The sequence below is a fragment of the Opisthocomus hoazin genome, chromosome 6 (assembly GCF_030867145.1).
Source record: "Opisthocomus hoazin isolate bOpiHoa1 chromosome 6, bOpiHoa1.hap1, whole genome shotgun sequence".
Classification (NCBI taxonomy): Eukaryota; Metazoa; Chordata; class Aves; order Opisthocomiformes; family Opisthocomidae; genus Opisthocomus; species Opisthocomus hoazin.
The window spans coordinates 54,899,234-54,921,975 of NC_134419.1; the positions used below are offsets into that span (position 1 = coordinate 54,899,234).

Genomic DNA, 22,742 nt, shown 5'->3' on the forward strand with positions numbered 1-22,742 from the left:
TGCAATAAATAGAAATTCCAATAAAATCCTCAAATGGCTTTCCCTGCAGAGCCGCTGCATCAACCACATTTAAGTCACATGGTTCAAATACAAGCAAAGCAGTAGCATATACAATAGCTGGTGTTTTCTCACCAGGCATTGCGATGGTTGGTTTAATCAGTCCATGAAGCACTCATCCCAAACGAGCAGATGGCAAAGCTGCTCCTGTGCATTTGAGCGACGTCCCAGCAATGGTGACAAGCAGCTGCAGAACCTCGATGCACACTTCTTGTCACATCCATGCCAGCTTCACTGCACACTTCTGGACCACTGGCCATTCTGGTCTACTGACCACAGGACATTCTCAGCTTGACACTGGGTACCTGCTCAGTATCACTGCCCTTAACCTCAATGTGTCAGTACCTGTCGTAGCGCTGCAACTGCTTGCTTGCTGCTCTTGATGGAGTGGACCCAAGTTATGGCTAAGACACAATTTAAGAAGTGGCTACCCGAGTGCTTTTACTTGATTTCAACCCAACAGGTACGTTGGGGCTGAACTTGCTATGTGACAGCAGAAAGGGACAACTGGGCAGCAGAGGATCACTGCAGGAGGTCTCCCCTCGGTAAACAGATCTGATCCTCCACCACTGTCTCCCATGTCTCAGTTTCACAGCATCCGTCCTGCCGCTGCCCTGCCAATCTCTAAGCGCATATTTGGTCTGTTGTCTTAGTGGAGAAGCAGCTCCTAGGCAACACATCCAAACAAGGAAAAAAAAGTAAAAGCCAAGCTGCTCTGGGTTTTCTTTGGTTGCCTAAGAAGCGGCTGCTTTTTAGTTGTATTTCCAGCTTATTAATATTTCTCTCCCTGCTTTAACTCTGCGCTTTACCTATTCCCTCTCACAGCAGCCATTGTTTGCCCTTCACCGCCCCTGGGGCTTGGACTGCCTCCCTCCCACCACTCACGACCCAGCTACAGCATTTGTGCTCGCCGGGGTAGGAGCTCTCAAGCCGTGCGGTACACATTACTGAGCCTGGGTGCTCCCAATGCCGCATCCCGATCTCGCTCTTCTTCCCACTGAATCGCCCATCCTCTGGGACAAGCAAAGGATCTGCAAGCTGCACTTCAGGCGTTCTGTATTTAATGATCAGCCTGTCCTGTTCTCCTTCCCTATGGCATACTGAAGGGTTTCAAAGCGTGTCTTTTAATACCTTGTACCGCAGCTTCACTGGGACATCCCAGGTGACTCAAACCATTGCTTAACGCATTTGCACATCAGAGATGCCACAGTGACAGACACTGCGGGTAAGCGCCGCAACCAGGTCAGGAAATCACCAACAAAGAACCCAAGCAATTTTTGTATCTGCCATTGATTGCCCATTAAAGACTCAAACTTCACAAGTACTGGTTTGGCTTTTCATATGTAAGGGGACTACAGGAGGGGATACAGAACTAGATACAGAACTGACAAAATAATGTAAGTATACAAAATACATTACAGGACACAGAGAAGGAGAAATTCATAAGAAAGTAAAAGAAAAAAATACATCTCCCATCATTCTTCCCATGGTGGCCAGGCCAGCAGTGAAGCTGATGGTGAGCAGGTCAGCAGTTAAGCGACAACTTTGTGAGACAACACAGTTAACCATGACTGAGACTGCCATAAGGTTGACTTAAAAATGTCTCATGTAAGTTCAATAGCAAATTGATCTCCAAAAAGTCCTAGTTCGGCTGTTCCTTACAAACCTTAGCCAATCTGACATTGCCAGACTTCATTTTTCAGGCTAGTCAAAACAATTTAAGTTACTCTTTTCTTTCACCTAAATCACTGCAGCAGATATAAAAGAAACACGACTCATTACTTCAAACTTTGTTGCCTATGTTAACAAATCACCAAAATTCTGTAGCAGTCTGCAAGGCCATATGAAAACAAAGCAGAACCCAAAAAATCTTGAGTAAGCTGGTAACAACATGGTGATTTCTAATACTTGGTACAGGATTACTCGGATATCAATGACCACAACACCAGGACTCAGAACAGAAAGGCACTTATGGACTCCAGTTATTACCCTAACACCAGATTGCAAAGCATTAGAAATGCCTTCTGAAACGAGCATATTCATTAAGACAGGGTTGAGATCCAAAAAGATCTAGGACTTTTTAATGAGATATGTGCAGATGGAAGAGCATCCATCACCTCTTCATCATGAAAACCAAACCAAGCAGCAATCGTATCAGCAGTAGTCATGAAAACAGGAGCTTCCAGGGTTACTCTCACATGACCTGTCACAGAACAGACACATAAAATAAGTGATTCTCCAGACGGCAGCAATGACATGGTACCTTTGCCATATTCTCATAGAATCCCATTTTACTTCTCTTTGCTCCCGTGCTTGGAAGACCTTTTGCTTGGGAGAGACTGTTACTAGGGCTTTCTTGACCCTTGGGTATACAATGATCTGCAAAGATCCCTATGTTTAAGCATCAGGATATACATCTGCAGGAGGATCTGACTCTTCAACCTATCTGTCAAACTCCTCCATGGGAAGCTGCATCCCACTACCTCAAAGCACAGACCTCAGATCCCACCAGACTGAGATGCAGAGTTGCCCAAAGCCATGCAGCTCAACCTTGCCTCTCCAGCTGTGGCATCTCCCGCCAGGAGGACAGTCCTACGCCTACAAGGTGTAAGGCTGGATTAGTACCTGCTTCACCAGTTCAGCTGAGAACAAATGCCCTCCATGAGTAACTGTCAGGGAAACAATGTGCTACAGAAATCTCACTGCAGGCAATTTGGAAAAAAAAATTCTTTACTAAGGTCTTACACCATAAGTACATATCCCACTGCCTGCAGAATAAGGCCTGGGGAAATAAACCAAGACTAAGTACAGAGATTAAATTACTGCCATTAGCAGCTTTTGAGTTGCCTTTCAGTGGTGACACAGATGTGGAGAACAAAGGGTTAACACATCTTTTCCACATGCACTTACAGAATCATAGAAAAAATTAGGCTGGAAGAGACCTACGGGCTGGCTGGGACTCCTCTCAGTCCACCAAAGACATGGGAACATCTAGGACAGACACTAACAAGCAGAAGTAGCATAAAGCATCATGTCAAGTCCTATCCACCTTCCTAACTCACAGAGTACTTTCACTCAAAAAAAAAAAAAAAGCACTATTTGAGACAAATACTGCCTGTCCTAATAGCAAGTATTATAGCTGCAGAGCCCGTCCAGATAGACTTGTCACCATTTGTCCCACTAAGCAACAAGAAGAAAGGAAGTCTTTCCATAGGCACTAATGCAAGGCAGCGTGAATGCAGTAAGAAAACAATGAGGACTTTGCTGGGAGCCTGCATCATTTGGTGGGCTGGTTCCAATGACTAAACCTTAGCTAAGCTGGGCCACCCTGCAAAACAACAAGGAGGCCACAGCTTCCTAAAGTAGCTAAACCACAAACAGTTGTAACAGTCCGTTAAAAGCTTCTCCTCTCCCTCTGGCTGTGGTTACTGATCTCATCCTTCCCCTGCTGCAACTGATCTGATTGCTGAGTTTCCATAAAATGATGAAAAAAGTACTTTCATCAAAAAAATAAGCAGAAGGGAAGAATAAAACACCAGGCCCCGGTTACTTAAACATGTCATCAGGACTTCAGCCATAAGGAACATCGAAATGTTCAGGGCTTTGACTGATCTAATTCCCCCGAGAAAGTTTCTGCTTGATCTTAACAAGAAATATGCATGAATATTTTGTTAAGAAGAAAAAATGAACTAAAATCAGTAAGAGGAAAGTGGGTTCAGATGGTCAGAAACTATTGTTCTGCCTTCACAGTCAGCAGAAGAAACTGGCTCTCAAGTGTATTAACTGCAGATACACCTGGATCCCGAGCCAAAGGGAAAACAGCTTTAAAAAACATCTGTCTTCAAGTAGATTTCTTTTGGAAGAGAGAAAGCAAGCATCTCAGTTTGAGCACAGAGACACTGTGTCACCCAGGGGGCGGCACCAGCCCCAGGAGATATTCTTCAGACCTGCTCACAGTGCATTTCTCCAAAGCCTTTTCCAGAGTTCAGACACTGAATATGAACAAAAACTGGTTTTCAAATTAACATCCCAGCTTCAGACCACGTAATAATTTTGCTAAGCCAGCAAAGGATGGGTAGATGAGGATACAAGAGTTCAGCTGAGCCCCTGGCAGATATGCCACAGGCTCTTTTCTGCTGCTGCTTCTCCACTGGTAACACTAGCCATGCCAAGAGAAGGATCCAGAGATGATCTGCGTGGGCAGTCGAGCAGAAGGCTGTTCACAGGTACATTACCCAAATAAGACATATTAAAACAAGTGAAGCCATTAAAAATCAGCTATGTGAGTTACCTGATGTTCTGTAGCATAGTATTTCCTAGCGCCACTTCTTACGTTCTTCTGATTTGCACGGGTCAAGTAAATATTTGAGGGATGTCTCTTCTCTGAATTACCACGTCTAAGTGGCTGAATTCATTAGAGCACTCCCTGGAAAAGGAGCAATGCAAACTCACTAGACACTTGTGTGAAAAGCCGCTTAACCGTGAACAAACACATCAAATGTGAAGCAAGGAGAGAAGGTGGGAGATAATGTCAAAAGAGATAAAAGCTGAAGAGCACAGAGGCCATGCTGCATAATGCTGAGGACAGAAATAGGCCTGCATTGCCTAAATTGATGAGAACTATGAACAGAAAAATCAGGTGCTTTAGTATCATGAACTCAGGAAAAAATGAATTTTGGCAGAGCAGAACTGTTACCTTTGCATAGGTCAATTTTTCATTTAAAATGAGTATCTAAAATGCTAAGCACAGTATGGTACTGTGCTCAAGGGTGTTGTCAGAAATACATTAATGATGCATTTATGATGTTCATTAACTTACCAGGACATAAATATCTTGTACTGTCTCCAATTAATAACTTTTTAGAAAGGCAACTATTGACTGAAATCACTGAAACCTAAATTAGTACTAAACTGTTGCAGGAGAGAAAGAAGAACAAGTATTATGAAACTGAAAAAAACCCCATTGCTTCTTAATGAGATAAGCGCGGACCTGTGGACGGAGCACAGGACTTCAGCATGGGGTCAGGAATAACACTTCATTGCCTCCTCGTTGCCCATCCCTGGAGCAAACGTGACAGTGGGAAACCAGAGAAGGACAGCAAATGAGGACAGAGTAATCTCTGTTTCTGTTCCCTTTGCATTCGAGTTTCAGCTTATGTTTCGTAACATTAAAAAGTACTGCATTCATTTTCAGTTTAGAGGCACTGAGGAACTGACACTTTCCATTTCACAAAGAACATTGTCTTCAACCAGCCTAATCCCCCTGCAAATGCAGAGCCACACCACCTGCTTTAATGACCGGTTAAATGTGGTCAGTCAACAGGACAATTACCTTCACAAAAAAAAAAGTCCTTGGGTCACTTTCTTACTTAGATTCGTAAAACTCCAAATAAAAAAGGGAATAAATTGAGGTTAAATTCGTAATGACTGACTTAACAGAAACTCAATAAAATGCTGTTCATTAGCTGGATCACACAACCTGAGCACGCAGACATTCATACCTCAGACTGAAGTGACAGTGAACTCCAAATACCGTTGTCTTAACAGGTTATGGTTGCAGGGGGATCTTCTTATGCACAAATCCTCATTTCTGATGCAAATAAAAGCTCGGCTTTGCTTGAGCCAGGTCAAACCCTTGAGCCTACTCCAGAGAAGAACACTGTTTTTGAGTCAGCTCCACTTGGGAGCTGACATACAGACCAAGGAGTCCCCCATTGCTATTCTTGTACTTGTTTTAGTCAAAAGAACCAAATTTTGAAGCTTGATGCTTAAATTCCAGCTGTGTGACTAGGAGGAGGGAGACTGCATTACCAGGAGTTAACAGCAGCTCCCCAACAGGAGACCTTCAATTCAGCTGAAGGGTACGAGTCTCAGAATATATAGACATTTCTTATAATGCATGTTAACGCACAAGTGAATAATGGAGGTCACCTATTTAGCAGGATTCACACAAGGCTTGAACACTTACACAGCCAAAATACTCAGAATAGTGAAGCAAACAAGAAGGTGGGGACAAAAGCAGAGATGGAGAGCTTTGGGATGGTTATAAGCCCTGCACCTTCAGGGCACAGCTTGCTCACTTGGGATGAGACAAACCTTCCTTGGGAAGGTAGCAACAGACTGCTCAACCTCTTTTGTCTTGTTCTAAAGCATCTCGTAATCCTCTCCATTTGCAGTGCCAAGGTGTTGGCAAGGCAAGCACCACGTGGAGGGACACGCACCCCAGAATGTGCCAGCTGCTGCTGCAACTCCACAAGAGCAGCACTGACAAAAGCTGGAGATGTTCCTGGTGAGTGCCACAGGAACTGATATGCTCATCAGAAATTTAACAGCAGCTTTGATCCCTCAGTGCAATAGCTGCAGCTGTAGTGATTCCCTCCAAACCCTTCCCACACTCTCGCTCTTCCTCCAGAAACCACATTACACAGCGTGGTCCATGGTGCACTGCCCCCCCCATACATAAAAATAACCCAAACCTCGAGCTTAAGAATATCATGCTGCAGTTTGCGCTGGAAGTCAAGGAACTGGGAGATGGTCAGCTTCCCCTTCAGATCCGCCCCAAAGAAATACGTTGTCAGCGCAGAGTTAAAGCCAGTTTTCAAGGTGTTCCCTGTTGTAGAACGGTCTCTGTGGCGCATGCCCATGCTGGTTTGCGATCGAATGATGCTCTGGACCTAAAAATAAGAGGGAGCATGTTAGCATCAAACCCACCACTGGGACTTATACTAGTGAAGTATCAGTACAAAGTACTCCAAGCTCAGCCGTGCCATCCTCTATTTTTATTTTGGCCTGAAATACTTTTTAAAAGACACAAGAATTCAAAAATTTGGCTGAACTTAGGCTTTGGTTTTTTTCAGTCCTCGTTAAAGAAAGAAGAGTATAAATTGCTTAAAATAAATTTTAAAACAATTCACCCAGCTTGCAGATAAGCATTTTAGAGCTGATCCTATGCCTGGTCAGCAGAAAGCAGCTCGTTCCCAGTGAAGTCGCAGGAGGAGAGAAAGCCGAGGCAACCGCGGGGAAGAAAAAAGCCTTCACATGTTTCAGAGCTCCCACTCCTGCTTTACCACACATCCTTGTCAGTTCACACCAACTCCAATTAGCTCACACTGTATTTCCTTTCCCTTTGTGCCCAAAACCAGGGGTCTCCTACCTAAGGGCACCTCCTCCTCGCTGCCTGCGGCTCTCTGCCATGGCTGGAAGCTCCTCTGACCCAGGACTGAGCAGCAAGCTGAGCTGCAGGCAGGCGCTGACCCACTCAGAGCAAAGGGCTCTCCAAAAGTCCTGCAGGCTCCATCAGCCCAAATACAACCTCGGTGGCAGTGGCAGCAGAATAACAAGCAATGCGAAAGTATCCGAATTATGAGCAGACTGGGATATTTGCATGAGGACAGCCAAGTGTGAAAGCACACACTACAACAGCAATACCTCAATGTTTTTAACAAACATGCGGGCAAACAGCATCCTCCCCCGAGGTTGCAGCAGCGCCCTGTACCTTCCGGAAGGCACCGCTCAACTTGACTGGATGCTACAAGACAGGGCAAGGATGCGCAGGACAACTTCCCTACCCTCTATGATACAGCAAAAGGTTGAACCTGAAGGATGTGACAGCCTGAAAAATTCAACAGTTTGTTATTTTAAGGGTCCTGTGCTAATTTGAGGTGCAGTCAAGCCAAATGCACGCTCGCTTCCTCTCCATCCCCAAGTACGCCACTACCCCTTCCCGGCACCTGCCCATCTGAATGATTGCTGGGATGTAAGAAGCCAAGCTTATTCTCTATATAACTGATCTCTTCCAACAGGGCAGCAGAAGGATTCATATTCAGGACAAGGAGTGAGAGAAAGGAGGGGGGAAAAAAGCCACTCGACGTGCCGCCCTGCACTCAGCGTAGCCTCTGTGGCACAGGCTTCCCGAAGCTCCAGCAAACAGCACTGCTTTGCCTTCAGACTCTTCCTCCTGCCAACAAAAGTTGGAAGGGAGGAACAAAATGAGCTGCCAAGAGCTTCATCTGTCAAAAGGACACCAGAACCTCATTATGGTGGTATATGGCATGTTCAATTTTTTCCTAACAAGAGAGTGAGCGCTGGAACAACCCCAAAGGGGATGCTCCAGAGGAGAATGCCGAGTATCGCTGCTGGGCTCACCTCGCTTCAAACGCTGCCTCCAAACCACAGACTGCTGGCTATTTTTCCACTACAAAGAAAATCAAGTTGAGTCAGAGGAAAAAAATACAGAAAAATGGTTTCAGCGCTTTTTTCTTTTTTTAAATATGCACTGTGATGCGAGGAAGGATTTTTGCACTGTAAATAGCAACTCTTTATTTTGCTTTGTGCTCCACTTTAACTACCAGCTCTGCATGCACATTTTAGAGACAAATATTTATAAACCGTCTGAAGCAATGCAGTTTATGACCAGCTTGGAAAATTACTCCTGTTTCTGCAGAAGCGAGTGTTTACCACACTGCAGATAGTTCGATAGAGTATCTTTTCCCGGGTGTTTTATTTATACAGCTTCCTACACCCCTCTTTTTCTCTCCCCATCTATAACAAGTGTCAGAGAGTTTGAGAACCCATCTGTGGGCACTGGAGACAAAATTATTCAGCTGGTCCCTATTTTGGATAATCCTAATATCCAGAAAGGAGGCAACCACTGCAAGAAGTTGTCCTCCAGCGCAACCAGTGCTGTCCTCCCCCACGGCTCACCGATCATACAAGGATGTGAGGCACAGAGATGCTTCACTGTCTTTTGTATGTATTTCAGCCTAAGTAACCTGTTTCATTTTTTGCACCAGAGAAGAGAGGAAAAAAAGAAAAAAAATCAATGAAAATAGTTAATGGTTTGAAGAGAAATCACAAGTAACACTGCTTGAGAGTTTACCACTTTTCATCTGACTTTTAATTTAAAAGTAGCAGAGGAATAAACTAACAATTTACATGCTGAAGGATGAAAAGTTAAAGATGACACTGATGCAGGCACCAAACTATTCAGTGCTATACACTAACCATATGCATCAACCGGAAAAAAAAATGCAAGGCACTTCAGTGAGACCTGCAGAAATTCAATATTTTCTTGTTAGGTAGCTAAAGCCACCAACTTAGTCACTTATTAGCTAAATTACTGCAAGTAATCTTCTTCCTTGATGGATACTCTTAAGGTTTTTTAGACATTAATGAGAAAAGACCTGCTGCTGGCTGTCTCAGAAGACTATGTGTGAAAAAGGACTATGAAATCCGTTCCCGCGTGCTCACAGCCACCGGGGATGGCACGATGCTTCTGGAAGAACCCTTTTCTCACCCCTCTTTTTCTTCCCATTCTCCCCAAAATGCTGTTGCTCTCAAACTGATGTAGCAGCATCTTCCCCTGGAAGGGCCAGTTCCAGCTGACCCTGCCAGGTAAGGCATTTATGGTATAGATCTGCAAACCCTGCCATCCTTCATGCTCTTACTGAGGCATTTCCATAAGGACTGAAAAAGACTATTTATCATATAAATTACTCTGTGTGCTATATTATATATGTGTATAGTGTAATATATGTGCATCCTGTTGAAGCTATGTGTTTGCTTTAATTCTGTTTGGGAAGTGCAGCAAATCAGTTATAGTGGTATCTGTGAAGACATTGTCAGCTTCTTCTCACTTTCTGAAACAGCTCCTTCATACTCTGACTCAAAAGCTCTAGAAGATCAGTCTTCACCAAAATATTCTGATGCTAACCAGGATTTTTATTCTTTTATATAGAGGCAGTGATGCATGTAACAAGCTTAACAAAAATATATTCCATTTCCTAAGGATTTTTATATGACTTAATGCATATATAACTTCCCTTTGCCTACCCGATGATTTGAGATCATTTAATCCAATTTTATACCTTCATCTTCATAGTGCTTCTGAAAAACTCATCTTCAAGAAACATTCATTCCTACTTTACATGGCTAATAAAAAAGCCAAACATGACACCTGCCATAGTACCTTGGTGTCACTGCATTTTTTGTAGGCAGTTAACCATTCTCCACTTTTCTTAAATTCATTTATCTCCATAATTGATTTCACTCTAGAACATTAGTAACTACAATAAAACACCCTTTGAATTATTAAATATTATCAGATAGCTGCAGTGGAGTGCTATATTCATGCACTATGCAAACAGAAAGAACAACAGTATTTTTTAGTTGGGAAAATAGGAAACTTGGAATTTTTCGTAGTTAAATCAGTAGTTTGTAAGGAGGCACTGCCAAACTGCACAATAACCTAGACACAGCTGTGTATTCAAATTTGCACTCCCAGGAAAATGAAAAACCTCCTGGCTTTACATGACAAACTGTCATGCGAAAATCTGTCATACTGGAGAAATATATTCCCATTCTCCTCCTAGTCCAAAGTTTTCATCTAAAACTGCAGTTAACCAGATACATTACACAGCTCTAGCAAACTCATAATAATGACATCATACTCACAGGTAATAATTTAAGGAGGATGACAGCAAAAGATTAGAACAGGGGGAATTAACTTAACAGACCTGCTTTGCCACTAGTTCTTCCCATTTATAGCAAGTGCCCCAAGCATGACCTCTTACAGACTCTTCTGCAGTTAACCAGTCAACTGATGAGTAAGAATTTGTAACGAGATTATTCAGGGCTGCTTTGTTCTCAGGTATCAGTACACAGCTTTTCACCTTCTCCAAATATGGATGTCCTCCAGCACAAAAAGCCCTGCAAGAGCAGGTTATTTTTTTGACCGCAGACTCTCATTTCCTATGCCCAGAAGCTGCAGCTTCCACTTGCCCATTAAACGTACAGCCCCCAGGGATGCAGGGTCACAGAAGAAGTGCCAGGGGCCACATCAATATTAGGTAGTGGTGTATCTCCTCTGCCTTGTTCTTTGACAACAGAGATGATGACACCTCACCCGACCGGCCAGTTCCCTTCTTTGCAACTGCATTTACTTTTCCTTTCATGAGTAGCACACGTGGAGCTTTGCTAATATACAGCAACTTCTGGATGTTTATGAGTTTCCAAAGCCTTAAGGCTGTTCTCTACATAGGCAAGCAAACCATACAATTCTGCCTGGAGAGGTCAGATCTTTTCCCCACTGACAACTCGAGTCATCGATCTATTCTCACTCTAACACAATCACAAACCATAGCTTATAAGAGGACCTCACCAGTATCAGACAGCCAGGCTAAGCTCATTAAAAAGCCTGCATCAAACTCCCAGCTGATAAAACCTTCTAAGAAACAGGGGAAAGAAACTAATGAAAATACACTCTTAACAAGCACGTTTTTAGATTACATCGAAATAAGTGGCTAAAGTCTTCTTTGAAGCAGACTTGCCCTGGTTATTCTCTGACGAGAAACAAAATTAAGGAGTGTAATAAAAGCTATGGAAGAAAGTAGGATCAAAATCCTATGACACCAGTACAGTGAAAAGAATACTTTATCTACTTTGGAAGCGACATTTTGTAAAGATACCTCAGTAACAAAGTCAGAAGAAACTGGAGTTTATACTTACAGTTGTCCTGGTTGAATGAAAAATTAAGTCCAGAAAATATCCAGTTAAAAAAAAAAAGCAGACACTGAGGCAACACAGCAGAGCATAGAAGGAAAAGACATAAACCGCCAGCAACCACAAATATGAATCACAATAACATCGAAGAGGAGTGTTGCACTTAGTACTACGATGTCATAGGATTAATAAGTCAACCCATTGTTCAACTTGCCTGCTCAAACTCTTCCATGTCCACCTCGCCGTCACCATTCAGATCAAACATCTTAAAGGCGATTTCAAAATTCCTCTGAGGAGCTACATAACAAAACCACACAATAAAAAACAAAGATCAGTTAACAAAAATACAAAAGCTCAATTAAAAAAAGGCACAAGTTTGCTCTATCCAAAAGCAATTTTCCATAATTCTTGCAATTTTAAGAAAATGCATCTCTCGGGAACCTCTAGCTACGATCTTCATCGTGGTCCTTTTACCAAAGGTCTCAACAAGGAGGCTGGGTGGAGATGTTTCCTGAACAAAATTTATTCCATTTACAGATAGAAAAAGCACAAAACCAAGACACCACCTGATATTTCTAATGACAATCAACAGAAAACGATACTGTAGCAAGAACTCCAGCCTGCTCCATACAGTATAACACCAATTTGGCCAGAGGAAGTTCCTCTGGCACTGCAGAGTGCTGTCCAAGCTTGGTGAAACAATTGGTGGGTGAGGAACAGACCTGGACTTTTGGTAATTCTCTTGCAGACTCAGCTGTTGTCTCAGTGTACAAGTTTAAACAAATCATTACCAACTTTGTCTCAGTCCAGTTATGACACTGAGATAACACGAGCTGGAGCTCACCAGCTGAGACACACACAAGACAGCATGGTACCTCATTTTTCATTGCACTGAGTCTACGCTGTCACAGTTTATTTAGCAAGAACTCTGTAAAAGCATCGCTTCACAGCCACCCATCAGAGCAAAACCATGCTCTTTCCCCTGCATCCCACCAAAGAATTCCAGTATGTTTCCATTTTGGGCTCTGTAACCCATCACCATTTAAAGCTACAACATAGTGCCACAATTGTTTTCCAAATTAAGCTAATATATGAGAATTTATCTTGCTCTGCTACTTTCAAATACACACCATCTACAGGAATGCTGGTGTTCGTTAGGGTATCTAGGCAATCCTCTGGGGTACAACTAGTGCTTAAGTTGTCATCTTAAATGATCAGTTCAAACAGTCTCTTTTTTTTTGTTCTGAAGACAGCTCTTCCCCACCCAAATCTGGCAGCAGGATGTGGATCACTGGTGAGGCTCATTCCCCTTTAACCTCATCTGTTGCAATCAACTGATAATATTTCTTGTGGATACTTAAAAAGTAATTAGTTTCTGCACCCAGCATTCTGAATTAAGGCATCTCCCAGATGAGGGTGGAAGGGGGGAGCAAAGAAATCACTCAGTCGAAAAGAAATTAATACGGAATTAACTGAACTGAATTTTGTACATTAGTTACAGTTACAATTTAGGGCAAGGAGACTTTTACATTGTGTTTTCCCTTTGCTATAATAAACTGTAGCACTTTATCACTAAAAGATTCAACAAACATGTTAATGAGATCACTTTTTCCAATCACTTTGTGCCTTAAAACAGATGTATAACAACATTAAATTCGATGGCAGGAATGGCCTGTCACTAGCCGCTTGAAATATACAGCACATATGTCCTGCCACCATCATCTCTAGATTTCCAATTTCCTCATGCCAATTATTTGGGCTTTAAATTCCAACCCTCCCGCACATAAGCAATGTCTCCAATAACCATGGCAATCGCCAGCAGCACGCGGTGAGTTATTTCACATACAACCCTGCACCCAGCCTCCACCCAGCTCCTCTGTCCTGCCTGCCGGGATGGGGAGACCTTCGCTCGCCATCCCTCATTATTTCACCATTAGCTGAGATGTACGTAGGTGGACTGGTTGTCCTCAACACCAACTTCATCATCGCTTCAATGATGCAATCTAATTAAGGGGATTTATACAAAAAGCCTCCTCTATATCCATCCATCATTTCCAGTGATTAATTCCATTTCCTTGAGAGCAACAATATTAAGCACCTTCCAACTACCCTCGTAATGTTTAAATAACACATCCAATTTTATTCACTTTAATTGCACACACTGCATGAAAGCCTGGACGCAATTTCTCCTACTAGCCCCCAAAATCCAGCGAAAGAGTCGTTTCCTCTTTGAGGCAATAGAGGACTATATAAAGCTCTGACTTAGTTCCAAGATGCTAGAAAAAGAGCAATTTACACATCTCCTCTTTCTTCGCTCATTTTCTATGCCAGGGTACAATATGTATATTCTGAGACTGGAAAATGTGTTACTCCTTGTGAAAAATTGGTGTTTGGGGTTCTTTTTCGCATTTCTTTAAGGAAACACACAGCACCATGTCCCATTCGCACAGACACAGGCTAAACAGAGAAAGCAAAGTACTTAACTTACCTCTCACAAAGGCCATTTCCTTCCTCTCCCTTCTCTAAATACACATTTTCAAGAGCAGTTTATGAAAGACCCAGAGGAGAACATCACTTGCAAAATTAAAATGAACAGTTCAACATCAAAAAATCTGCAGGGTCAGTATTTTCTAAGGACAGGGAAGGAAAGTGGCTTTAAGTTGGCAAATTTAATTACTTCACTCCTCTAGCTAATAAGCGACACAGCCCGTTTCTTCCTCTGATCTGCATATCTAACTCAAATTACTTGTAATGACACTTAAATCCAACAAACACGAATCCGAGCCAGGGTAACCAGAGGGTACTGAAGACAATTAGCTCATCCCACTCCTACTCAGGAAGAAACGTTCACTAAGATGTATGTCCCTGATCTCAGGGCAGCCTGAATTTACTGGTCCCGAGTGAGACAGTTTCTGCCTCTCCTCTTGGGCATGATGTTTCTGACCAGGATTTACTGGTGAAGAGTCAACCTAACAGCATCTAACCCCCCCCTTGCCCACCCTGCCCCATAACTCATCGTTACATCAGCCTGCACAACCTCCATTTCTCTTCTTCCTCTTGTACTTACATATTTCACAAACGTCCAGACCACAAAAGCAGCAGAAATTGTTTTGCCTTGCTAAACTTAGCCTTTTTACTCTGCCCCCAATTTACCATTCTCAACTGCAGCTTCTCCAAATTTCACCGTTGCCTCAAAATAAACACAATACTCCTCCTGCAATGGTTATCAAAACCATTTATAGGACTGTTTGCTTTTAACACAGCTTACTAACTGTCCAAACAAGGGAAAACCATTTCTGGATTTTCACAGAATCAGAGAATGCTTTGGGTTGGCAGGGACCTTTAGAGGTCAACTAGCCCAACCTTCCTGCAGTGAGCAGGGATATCTTCAACTAGACCAGGTTGCTCAGAGCGCCATCCAAACTGACCTGGAATGTTTCCAGGGATGGGGCATCTACCACCTCTATGGGCAACCTGTTTCAGTGCTTCAACACCTTCATCGTAAAAAAATTCTTCCTTATATCCAGTCTAAATCTACCCTCCTTTAGTGCAAAGCCATTACTACTTGTCCCATCACAACAGGCCTTGCAAAAAAGATTGTCCCCTTTAAGTATTGAAAGGCTGCAATCTGGTCTCCCCTCAGCCTTCTCTTCTCCGGCTGGACAACCCCAACTCTCTTGCCCTGTCCTCACAGGAGATGTGTTCTGGCGCTCTGATCGTCTTTGTGGCCTCTTCTGGACCTGCTCCAACAGGTTTTTCCTGCGATGAGTGCTCCAGAGCTGGACACAGGACTCCAGGTGGGGTCTCACCAGACTGGAGCAGAGGGGCAGAATCACCTCCCTGACCTGCTGGCCACGATTCTCTTGATGGCAGCCCAGGATACAGCTGGCCTTCTGGGCTGCAAGCACACACTGCCAGCTCATGTCCAGCTTTTCAGCCACCAGGACCCCCAAGTCCTTCTCGGCAGGGCTGCTCTCAATCCCTTCAGCCTTTCACAAGGCTTTCCAGCCTTTCCCTTCTTCCAGTCACCACAGATTTCACCTGACTGCCATGACTTCTCAAATATCACGGAGAGTGGCTTGGCAACTACATCGCCAGTTTCCTCATGACTCTGGGATGCATCTCATCAGGTCCCATAAACTTATGTATATTCTGGTTCCTCAGGTGGTCACGAAACCGGTCGTCCCTTACAGTGGGAAGGGCTTTACCCCTCTGGTCCTCATCTTGTAGCCCATTGATTCCGGAGGGGCGAGGAGAGAGGTTGCCAGTGGAGACTGGGACAAAAAACAGTTGTGGAGTACCTCAGCCTTCTCCTCACCTGTTGATATGAGGTCACCATTCTTGTTCATTGGGAGGGGGTGTGTGTGTACACTTTCTTTAACCTTCCTTTTCTGGCTGACATGCCTGCAGAAGCCCTGCTTGTTACTCTTAGCATCCCTTGCCAAGTTCAGCCTTGACCCTCCTGACCCCACCCCTACACAACCAGGCAGCATCCCTATAGCTCTTCCCAGGATACCTGTCCCTGCTTCCACTGCCTGTGCAGTTCCCTCTTGCCCTTTAGTTTGACCAGCAGGTCTCAACTCAGCCATGATGGTTGCTTCCCTTCCTTGCCTAACTTCTTACACCTGGGGACTGACAGCTCCTGCGCTCCATGGAAAGTGTCCTTAAAGATCTGCCAGCTCTGTTCTGCTCCCCTGTCCCTGAGGACCATTTCCAAGGGGGTCCTACTGACTCCTTGAAGAGCTGGAAGTTGGCTTTCCTACAATTTAGGGTCCTGACTACACTCCTTGCCTTTCCCGTATCCCTCAGGACTGTGAACTCCACCAATGCGTGATCACTGCAGTCCAGGCTGCCTCCAGTCTTGACATCACTGATGAGCTCACTTGCATCGGTGACCATCAGGCCCAGTATTGCATCCCCTCGGGTAGGGGTGCCAATTACCCAGCTTAAAAACTTATCCTCAGTGCACTCCAGGAGTCTCCTGGATTGCCTACAGCTTGCTGTGCTACTTTTCTAGCAGATGTCGGGGTGGTTGAAGTCCCCGAGGAAGATGAAAGCCTGCGAGCATGAAGCCTCCTGGAGCTGAAGGAAGAAGGCATCGTCAGCAGGCTCCCCTTGGATCAGGTGGCCTGTAGTAGAGACCAACCACAAGGTTCCCTTTGTTGCCTCTGCCTCTGATTCTTGCCCACAGGCTTTCGACCTGCTCGTGGCTACTCTTCAGGGACAGCTCCCCACACTGAACTGATTTTCTGATGTAGAGGGCAATGCCTCCACCCCTCTTTCCCCTTCTGTCCCTTCTGAACAGCCTGTAGCCATCGATGGCCACGCTCCAGTCATGGGATTTGTCCCACCAAGTTTCAGTAATGGCAGTCAGGTCACAGCTTTCTAGCAGCACGGTCGCTCCTAACTCCTCCTGTTTGTTTCCCATGCTGTGTGCGTTCGTGCAGAGGCATTTCATCCGGGCTGTTGGCCATGTCACCTTCATAGAGGAGCACCCCTTGTTTCCCTTGGGGTGTTTCACAGAAGTTTCCTTGTTGGCTCCTGCTGCCTCAGGAGCTCCCAGCTCATCTCCGCAAGACTTCTACTGTGCTGCAGTGTCCCCAGCACGCCTCTGGGCAACCGGCTGCAGGCTCATACCAGCATCCCGTGCCTCTAACCATTGTGTATCCTCCCATAGCTTGTCATAGGCAAACCTATGCTCCCCCTCCCCCTTCACATCTAGTTTAAAATCCTGTCAACAAGCCCCACAAGCTCCTGAGCAAAGACCCTCTTTCCCCTTTGAGAACAGTGAATTCCATTTGACCCCAGCAAGCCTGGTGCCATGTAGGCCATCCCGTTGTCAAAAACCTCAAAGTTGTGATGGTGACAGCTGCTATGAAGCCTTGTATTAATAGATTGGGTCCACCTGTTCCTGGCAATGTCACTGCCCACAACTGTAAGGAGGGAGGAAAAAATAGCCTGTGCTCCAGATTCCCTCACTAACTGTCCAAAGGCCCTGAAGCCTCTTTCAATCACCCTTGGGCTACGTACTGCAACTTTGCCCCCACTCATGTGGAAGGACAATAATGGGCAGTAGTCCGAGGGTTGTACCAGGCTAGGAAGTTTCCTAGTGACATCTCTAATGCGGGCTCCTGGGAGGCAGCAGATTTCCCTATGAGGAAGGTCTGCCCAGCATACTGGACCCTCTGCTCCCCTCAGAAGGGAGTCTCGAACAGCCATAACCCATCTTTTCTTCCTTGTGGAGGTGGTAGTAATATGGGGGGTAGGTCTTTCTGGTCTTGGCAACTCCTTTGGTGTAAATGGATCGACAATGGATTTTCCCCTAGCACGCTACTGCATTTCCAGCTCTCTCTGATTTTGTGAGCCATCTCCTCACTACCCTGTTTGACATACTATTAAGAATCATGATTTTTCATTGCAACTAATTTCCCTTGGGCAATGAGTCAGGAACTGGTCAGGGCAACGGCAGTTCCTTTCCTAGCTTTATTTCTAGTCTTCAGGTGTTCAGGAGGATACAGCAACTTCCTGATGATTCCTCAAATCATTAACACAAATGAATAAATGGTACTGGAGCTCACACCAATACCAATTCATGAGTTACCTATTCCCAGCTTTGAGATATATGCAAATATATCTAGAAAGATCAGATTGCAATCTTTCTGTATATCCATAGCTCCGCCAGCTCTACGCACCAAGTTGCTTTTTCAGCTAACCTGGGAGTTAGTGCAATGGGCAAGTAACTTTTTTCTCAGCTCACTTGTTCAAATCAAATATTTGGGAACAGAAAGGCAATAGGAAAACCAAAAGGCACACACAGTCGCATTACAAAGATGAGCAACCTCCACCAGACGGATGACGAGCAGCAGCACTGACCACATGAATAACCCACCGGATCCATCACTATAAAGCCCCAGGGAACATCTGAGGCACTAGATGAGTTGATTAGGCATTTTTAAGCCAATTATGTAATTTTTAACGGTTTAGAATTATTCAATGGCCCAATTTGCAGCACTCAATTGCTCTTTATTGCCATTTACTCTCACCAGAAGCAATGCATTCCAAAAGACAATAAATGCTCACTAATGACAAAGGCCACATTTTACTATTTTTGCGCTCATTCGATCTTCTGTTTCCCCCAAACTCACTACTCCAGCCTTGAAGAGATACCTCTCAACAAGCCTTTCCCTCTGACTCCTGTTGCAACTCATGCAGTATGTGGTTGCACACAAAAATTAAGTGTCAGTAAAGCATCTGTCTCAAACAGAGGTACCGCATTTTAGGAAAACCATTTTGAACACACTTTTGCAGAATAAACATTGGTCCCTTCAGACATAGTTAAGAATTTCTTTGTCAAAGTAGGGTGTTCTTTTGGTGATGTTACTTAAAGAAAGTAAAACTTCTGGCTACTCGTTTGAAAACTCTGGAATATCTCATATTTTGGTGGGAATTAAAACACAAAGCAGCTCAAGACTCCGATACACATTCCAAAGCCTAGTAACTCCACCAGCAACTCCAGTGTGGGAAGAAAGATCAAGCATTCAACTGGGGAGTTATTTCAAGAAAAAAATAGTCATTAGGAGTCAAATATCCTATGACTGCTTCTTTTCCATCTATCCCAAAATTAAGAAAAATTAATGTACACAGGCCATAGTAACTTGACAACAAAAAAATATAACTTCTTAATGAATCCAAAATTAACACAGTCCTCCCAAAGGAGAGAGATTTTCATCTAGAGAGATGGCTGTTCAAGCTTTGCAGCTATAATCATACTTTTTTCTTTCCCTTTTTTTAAGGCCACAACATTAAAAAAACTTACCTTTTTCCTCTAGGCAAAGATTAATCAAGGTTTATTTTTTTTCCCCCCTAAAGTTATATCAATCAGCATTATTCTGTCTGACTCTGGACAGCAGTATTTTAGGCAAGAATTGACTCTGTATGCGTTTGAGTTGGAACACTTCTGTGTGAAGGAAAGAATCAAGGTCACAGACAATCTCACCCTTACAAGATCGCAGCCAGCAGCCCAGCACTGGTATCTAGTTCATTGCAAGCAACTGCACCAGTAATAGGGAAGAGCTAGATAATGCACTTTCACATAATGCATCTCCAGATGCTGTAATACATTTTGAGACCAGAGTTACAGCCTTATAGCAAAGCAACTATCCATAAAATTTAGATGGCTGAGCCCCAGCTGCAATAAATATGAGAAAAAAGCCCCCAACATTAAAATGTCCTAATGTTGCAGAAATTTTCCTTTTGAATTATTCCACTATTTGAGAAAATGAATCCAAAGCCAACTTTTCTTCTTTTTAATCAGTCCAGAAATGTAAGTAACAGACATCTACAATAACCTAGTCCACAGCATGGAGACAGAGCCACAATATCATCTGATCTAAAGGTAAAATATCTTTAAATAGCTAAGCGTTATTCATCCTTGTGATAGGAAATCAGAATTACCTCTGAAATAGAATGCCTCCTTTTAAAACCTAGGTATGCAAATTCCACTAAAATACAGACTGAAGCTTTAAAGCCGTCTAACACCCAGAAAATCAAGTTTTGATTTGATTTTCAAATTCCAGTTAAAATCTAAAATATAATGCTGCTTTCATGAGCGGAAAACAGGTCTTTCATATCTGGTAGAAGTACACCCTATTTCTATTACTGGCACATGTCTGGGGCCGGTGTTATTTCCCAACAGCACAAGCCAGATCGCATTGGCTGGACCATCATGCCTGGCTCACCGGTGCAGCTCCACACGCAGGGAAATAGGTAGGAAGTGGCTGGTAAGGAACCTGCCACAACGCAAAGTAAAAATATCAGCACTACTAATAATAAGAAAAGCCCTAAACAACCTAAACCAGGAGAAATTGAGATTTTGTTAGCTCCTCACTCTAAATCCGCACGGGTGGTTCACACGCCCCCACCCAGGCACGTCGGTTCAAGCCCTACTTGAACACAAGCTCCAAGGTTACTGAGCTGCACATGCCCGCATTGCCACCAGAGACAGTGAGAGGTGCCCGACAGAAAGCAAAGCAGGGGTTAACTAGTATAGCTGACAGGTAAAATCCCAAATAAACTGTCGTCTTGTACAGAAATGCATGGATAGGGTACATACATAAGGAAGCTAAAGCATCTGGCACGTGAATGGATGCTCCGACCCACCCTTTGGAAAGATGTACCATGTCAATGTGCTACCTTCAGATACAGAAATTCATGCCAAGCATGCAGTATGCTTCTCCTTGGAGTGATGTCCCAGATAATGCCATTTTCATCTTTCTTCTATTTGACCAATTATAAAAAAAATGAAAAAAAATATTATTGCTGTTTCACTTTATGTTGCTTGTTAGCTTGTGAACCAGAGACTGTGTAATTTCGACACCAAATTCCGTAGTTTGGTTTTGATGTCAACGACAAACGTACGCCTCAGTTTCAGAGATTTGAGAAAATATGACAGCGCCTCGGCTGGAATACAAGACTTACCTTTCAACAACTTCTCATCAGTTACCATATGACTCACAGAGCATTGCTGGAAATCAAGATTCTCTCTTAAATGTCTCTCTGAAATAAGGATCTAGAAACAAGCTATGGAAATGGCAGCTCCAGACAAAGGCCATTAGAAGCTGTGCTCTCCAGGGAACCCCTGGAGAAAGAGGAAACCCCAAACATCTGCATGTTCTGGGATATTGCTATGAGCAACATGAAATCACTCCATTTCCTAATTCTATAGAAATAATCATGAGTAAGTTTCTGGAACTTCTGAATCAGGCTAACAAGTGCTGCAAGCAGAGTAGTCTTTCCCTGCTGCAAATTTACTGTCCTTTGCGATACAGGAGGTTGGTGGAGATCCATCAGTCCACCACACCATGCAAATACAAGGGATGAAGAGATGAACAAAGACAGACCACGTGAATACTGCAGGCAGAGAGGCTGTTAGGGCATCCCATGCCCTAATGTCGGTTTTCAAACCGGAGAGGTCAAGCTCTGCTTGGAAAGATCCCAAACTGCCAGCTACGAGAAATCTGTCCCATGTCTCTCCTTCTGTCCCTCAGCATGGTGACCAACCCATGGCAGAAGCAGGATGTTGAGCCAGAGAGCCGCTGGTCTCACATGAAGCAACTAGGCTTACGTTCAGCAGCTGGACCTTCCTTGGAGAGGATCTCTGTGCTGCGCATATAGGTCTCAGAAATCCCACGCAGCAGTGACTGGGCTGGCAGAAGGGCACTGAAGACATCCCTGCACCATATAGTGTGGATGAGATGGACCCATGTATATGCATGTAGGTAAATGGAGAGCCTTAAAGTTTAAAAATAAAATTAACCTGAACAGGACCACAAACAAAAATACTCCTATAAACTCAAACCAACCTTCTATCTCCTTTCCTCACAGGAACGAGCCCTATAGCACTTAGTGCTGCTTTGCAGGATTAAAACACCACTGGCAAGGTAACAGATCTCTCCCATGGTAGGGAAGGAGGCTGAAGACATTCGTGTCAGCCAGCAATACATATTCAAAACAGCCATAGTGCAAATAGACCCTGACGATTGCATGGGGAGCGGTTGAAGCGACAGAAACCATCGGGTATTCTCAAGGCTACTCAGCTCTCATTGCCTTTAATAGCAGGCTGACTTTCTGAAGCAGTTAAATGCTATTTCACTAGTTGTTTTAAAAATACATTTTCACAGAAACACAGCAACCAACGAGAACAGATAATGCTAGAGCGAGAAATCACTTGTAAATAAACTATGGTGACAGACTTCATTTTCTGTGCAATATTGCAACAGCTCTCTGCAAGCAACACACAGATGAAGCCTCCAGCCCTCTCTCCTGCTCTCCCTCCCCAGTAGCTGCCACACAGTCCGTGTTTCAGAGAATACAACTGAAGTGAGCTTCAGCTGAAGCTGCAAAGACAAATGAAATGAAATGCTTTGGGAAAGCTCTCTCCAAGCCTGGTGGTGCTTTCAGTAGAGCCAGGGAGATGGGCAGGAGGCCTCTCATCAGACTTGCTGGACACCACCCTCCCAAGCAGCACAATAACAAGAAGCCCTTCAGGTTTCTTATGTTCAGAAGTTATCACTGATCAGTTTTGAGTTCAATAAGCCAGACCAGACCACGATTGATTTCTCCCCATCACTTCTGAGCACAGCAGAGGAGAGCCTCTCCCTCCTGCCTCCCACCCCTAGACCCGATCT

General features: G+C 44.0%; 1 protein-coding gene across 4 annotated transcripts in view; it reads right to left on the bottom strand.

Annotated features, from left to right (window-relative positions):
- The window catches only part of MICU1 (mitochondrial calcium uptake 1), a 114,401-nt gene that overhangs the window by 28,542 nt on the left and 63,117 nt on the right, over positions 1-22,742 (bottom strand). For all 4 annotated transcript variants that reach the window (XM_075423188.1, XM_075423189.1, XM_075423186.1 and 1 more), the window contains 2 exons: positions 11,771-11,853; positions 6,534-6,731 (listed from right to left, as the gene is read on the bottom strand). In XM_075423188.1, coding sequence (XP_075279303.1) covers positions 6,534-6,731; positions 11,771-11,853 — 281 coding nt within the window. The remainder of the gene's footprint in view (positions 1-6,533; positions 6,732-11,770; positions 11,854-22,742) is intronic.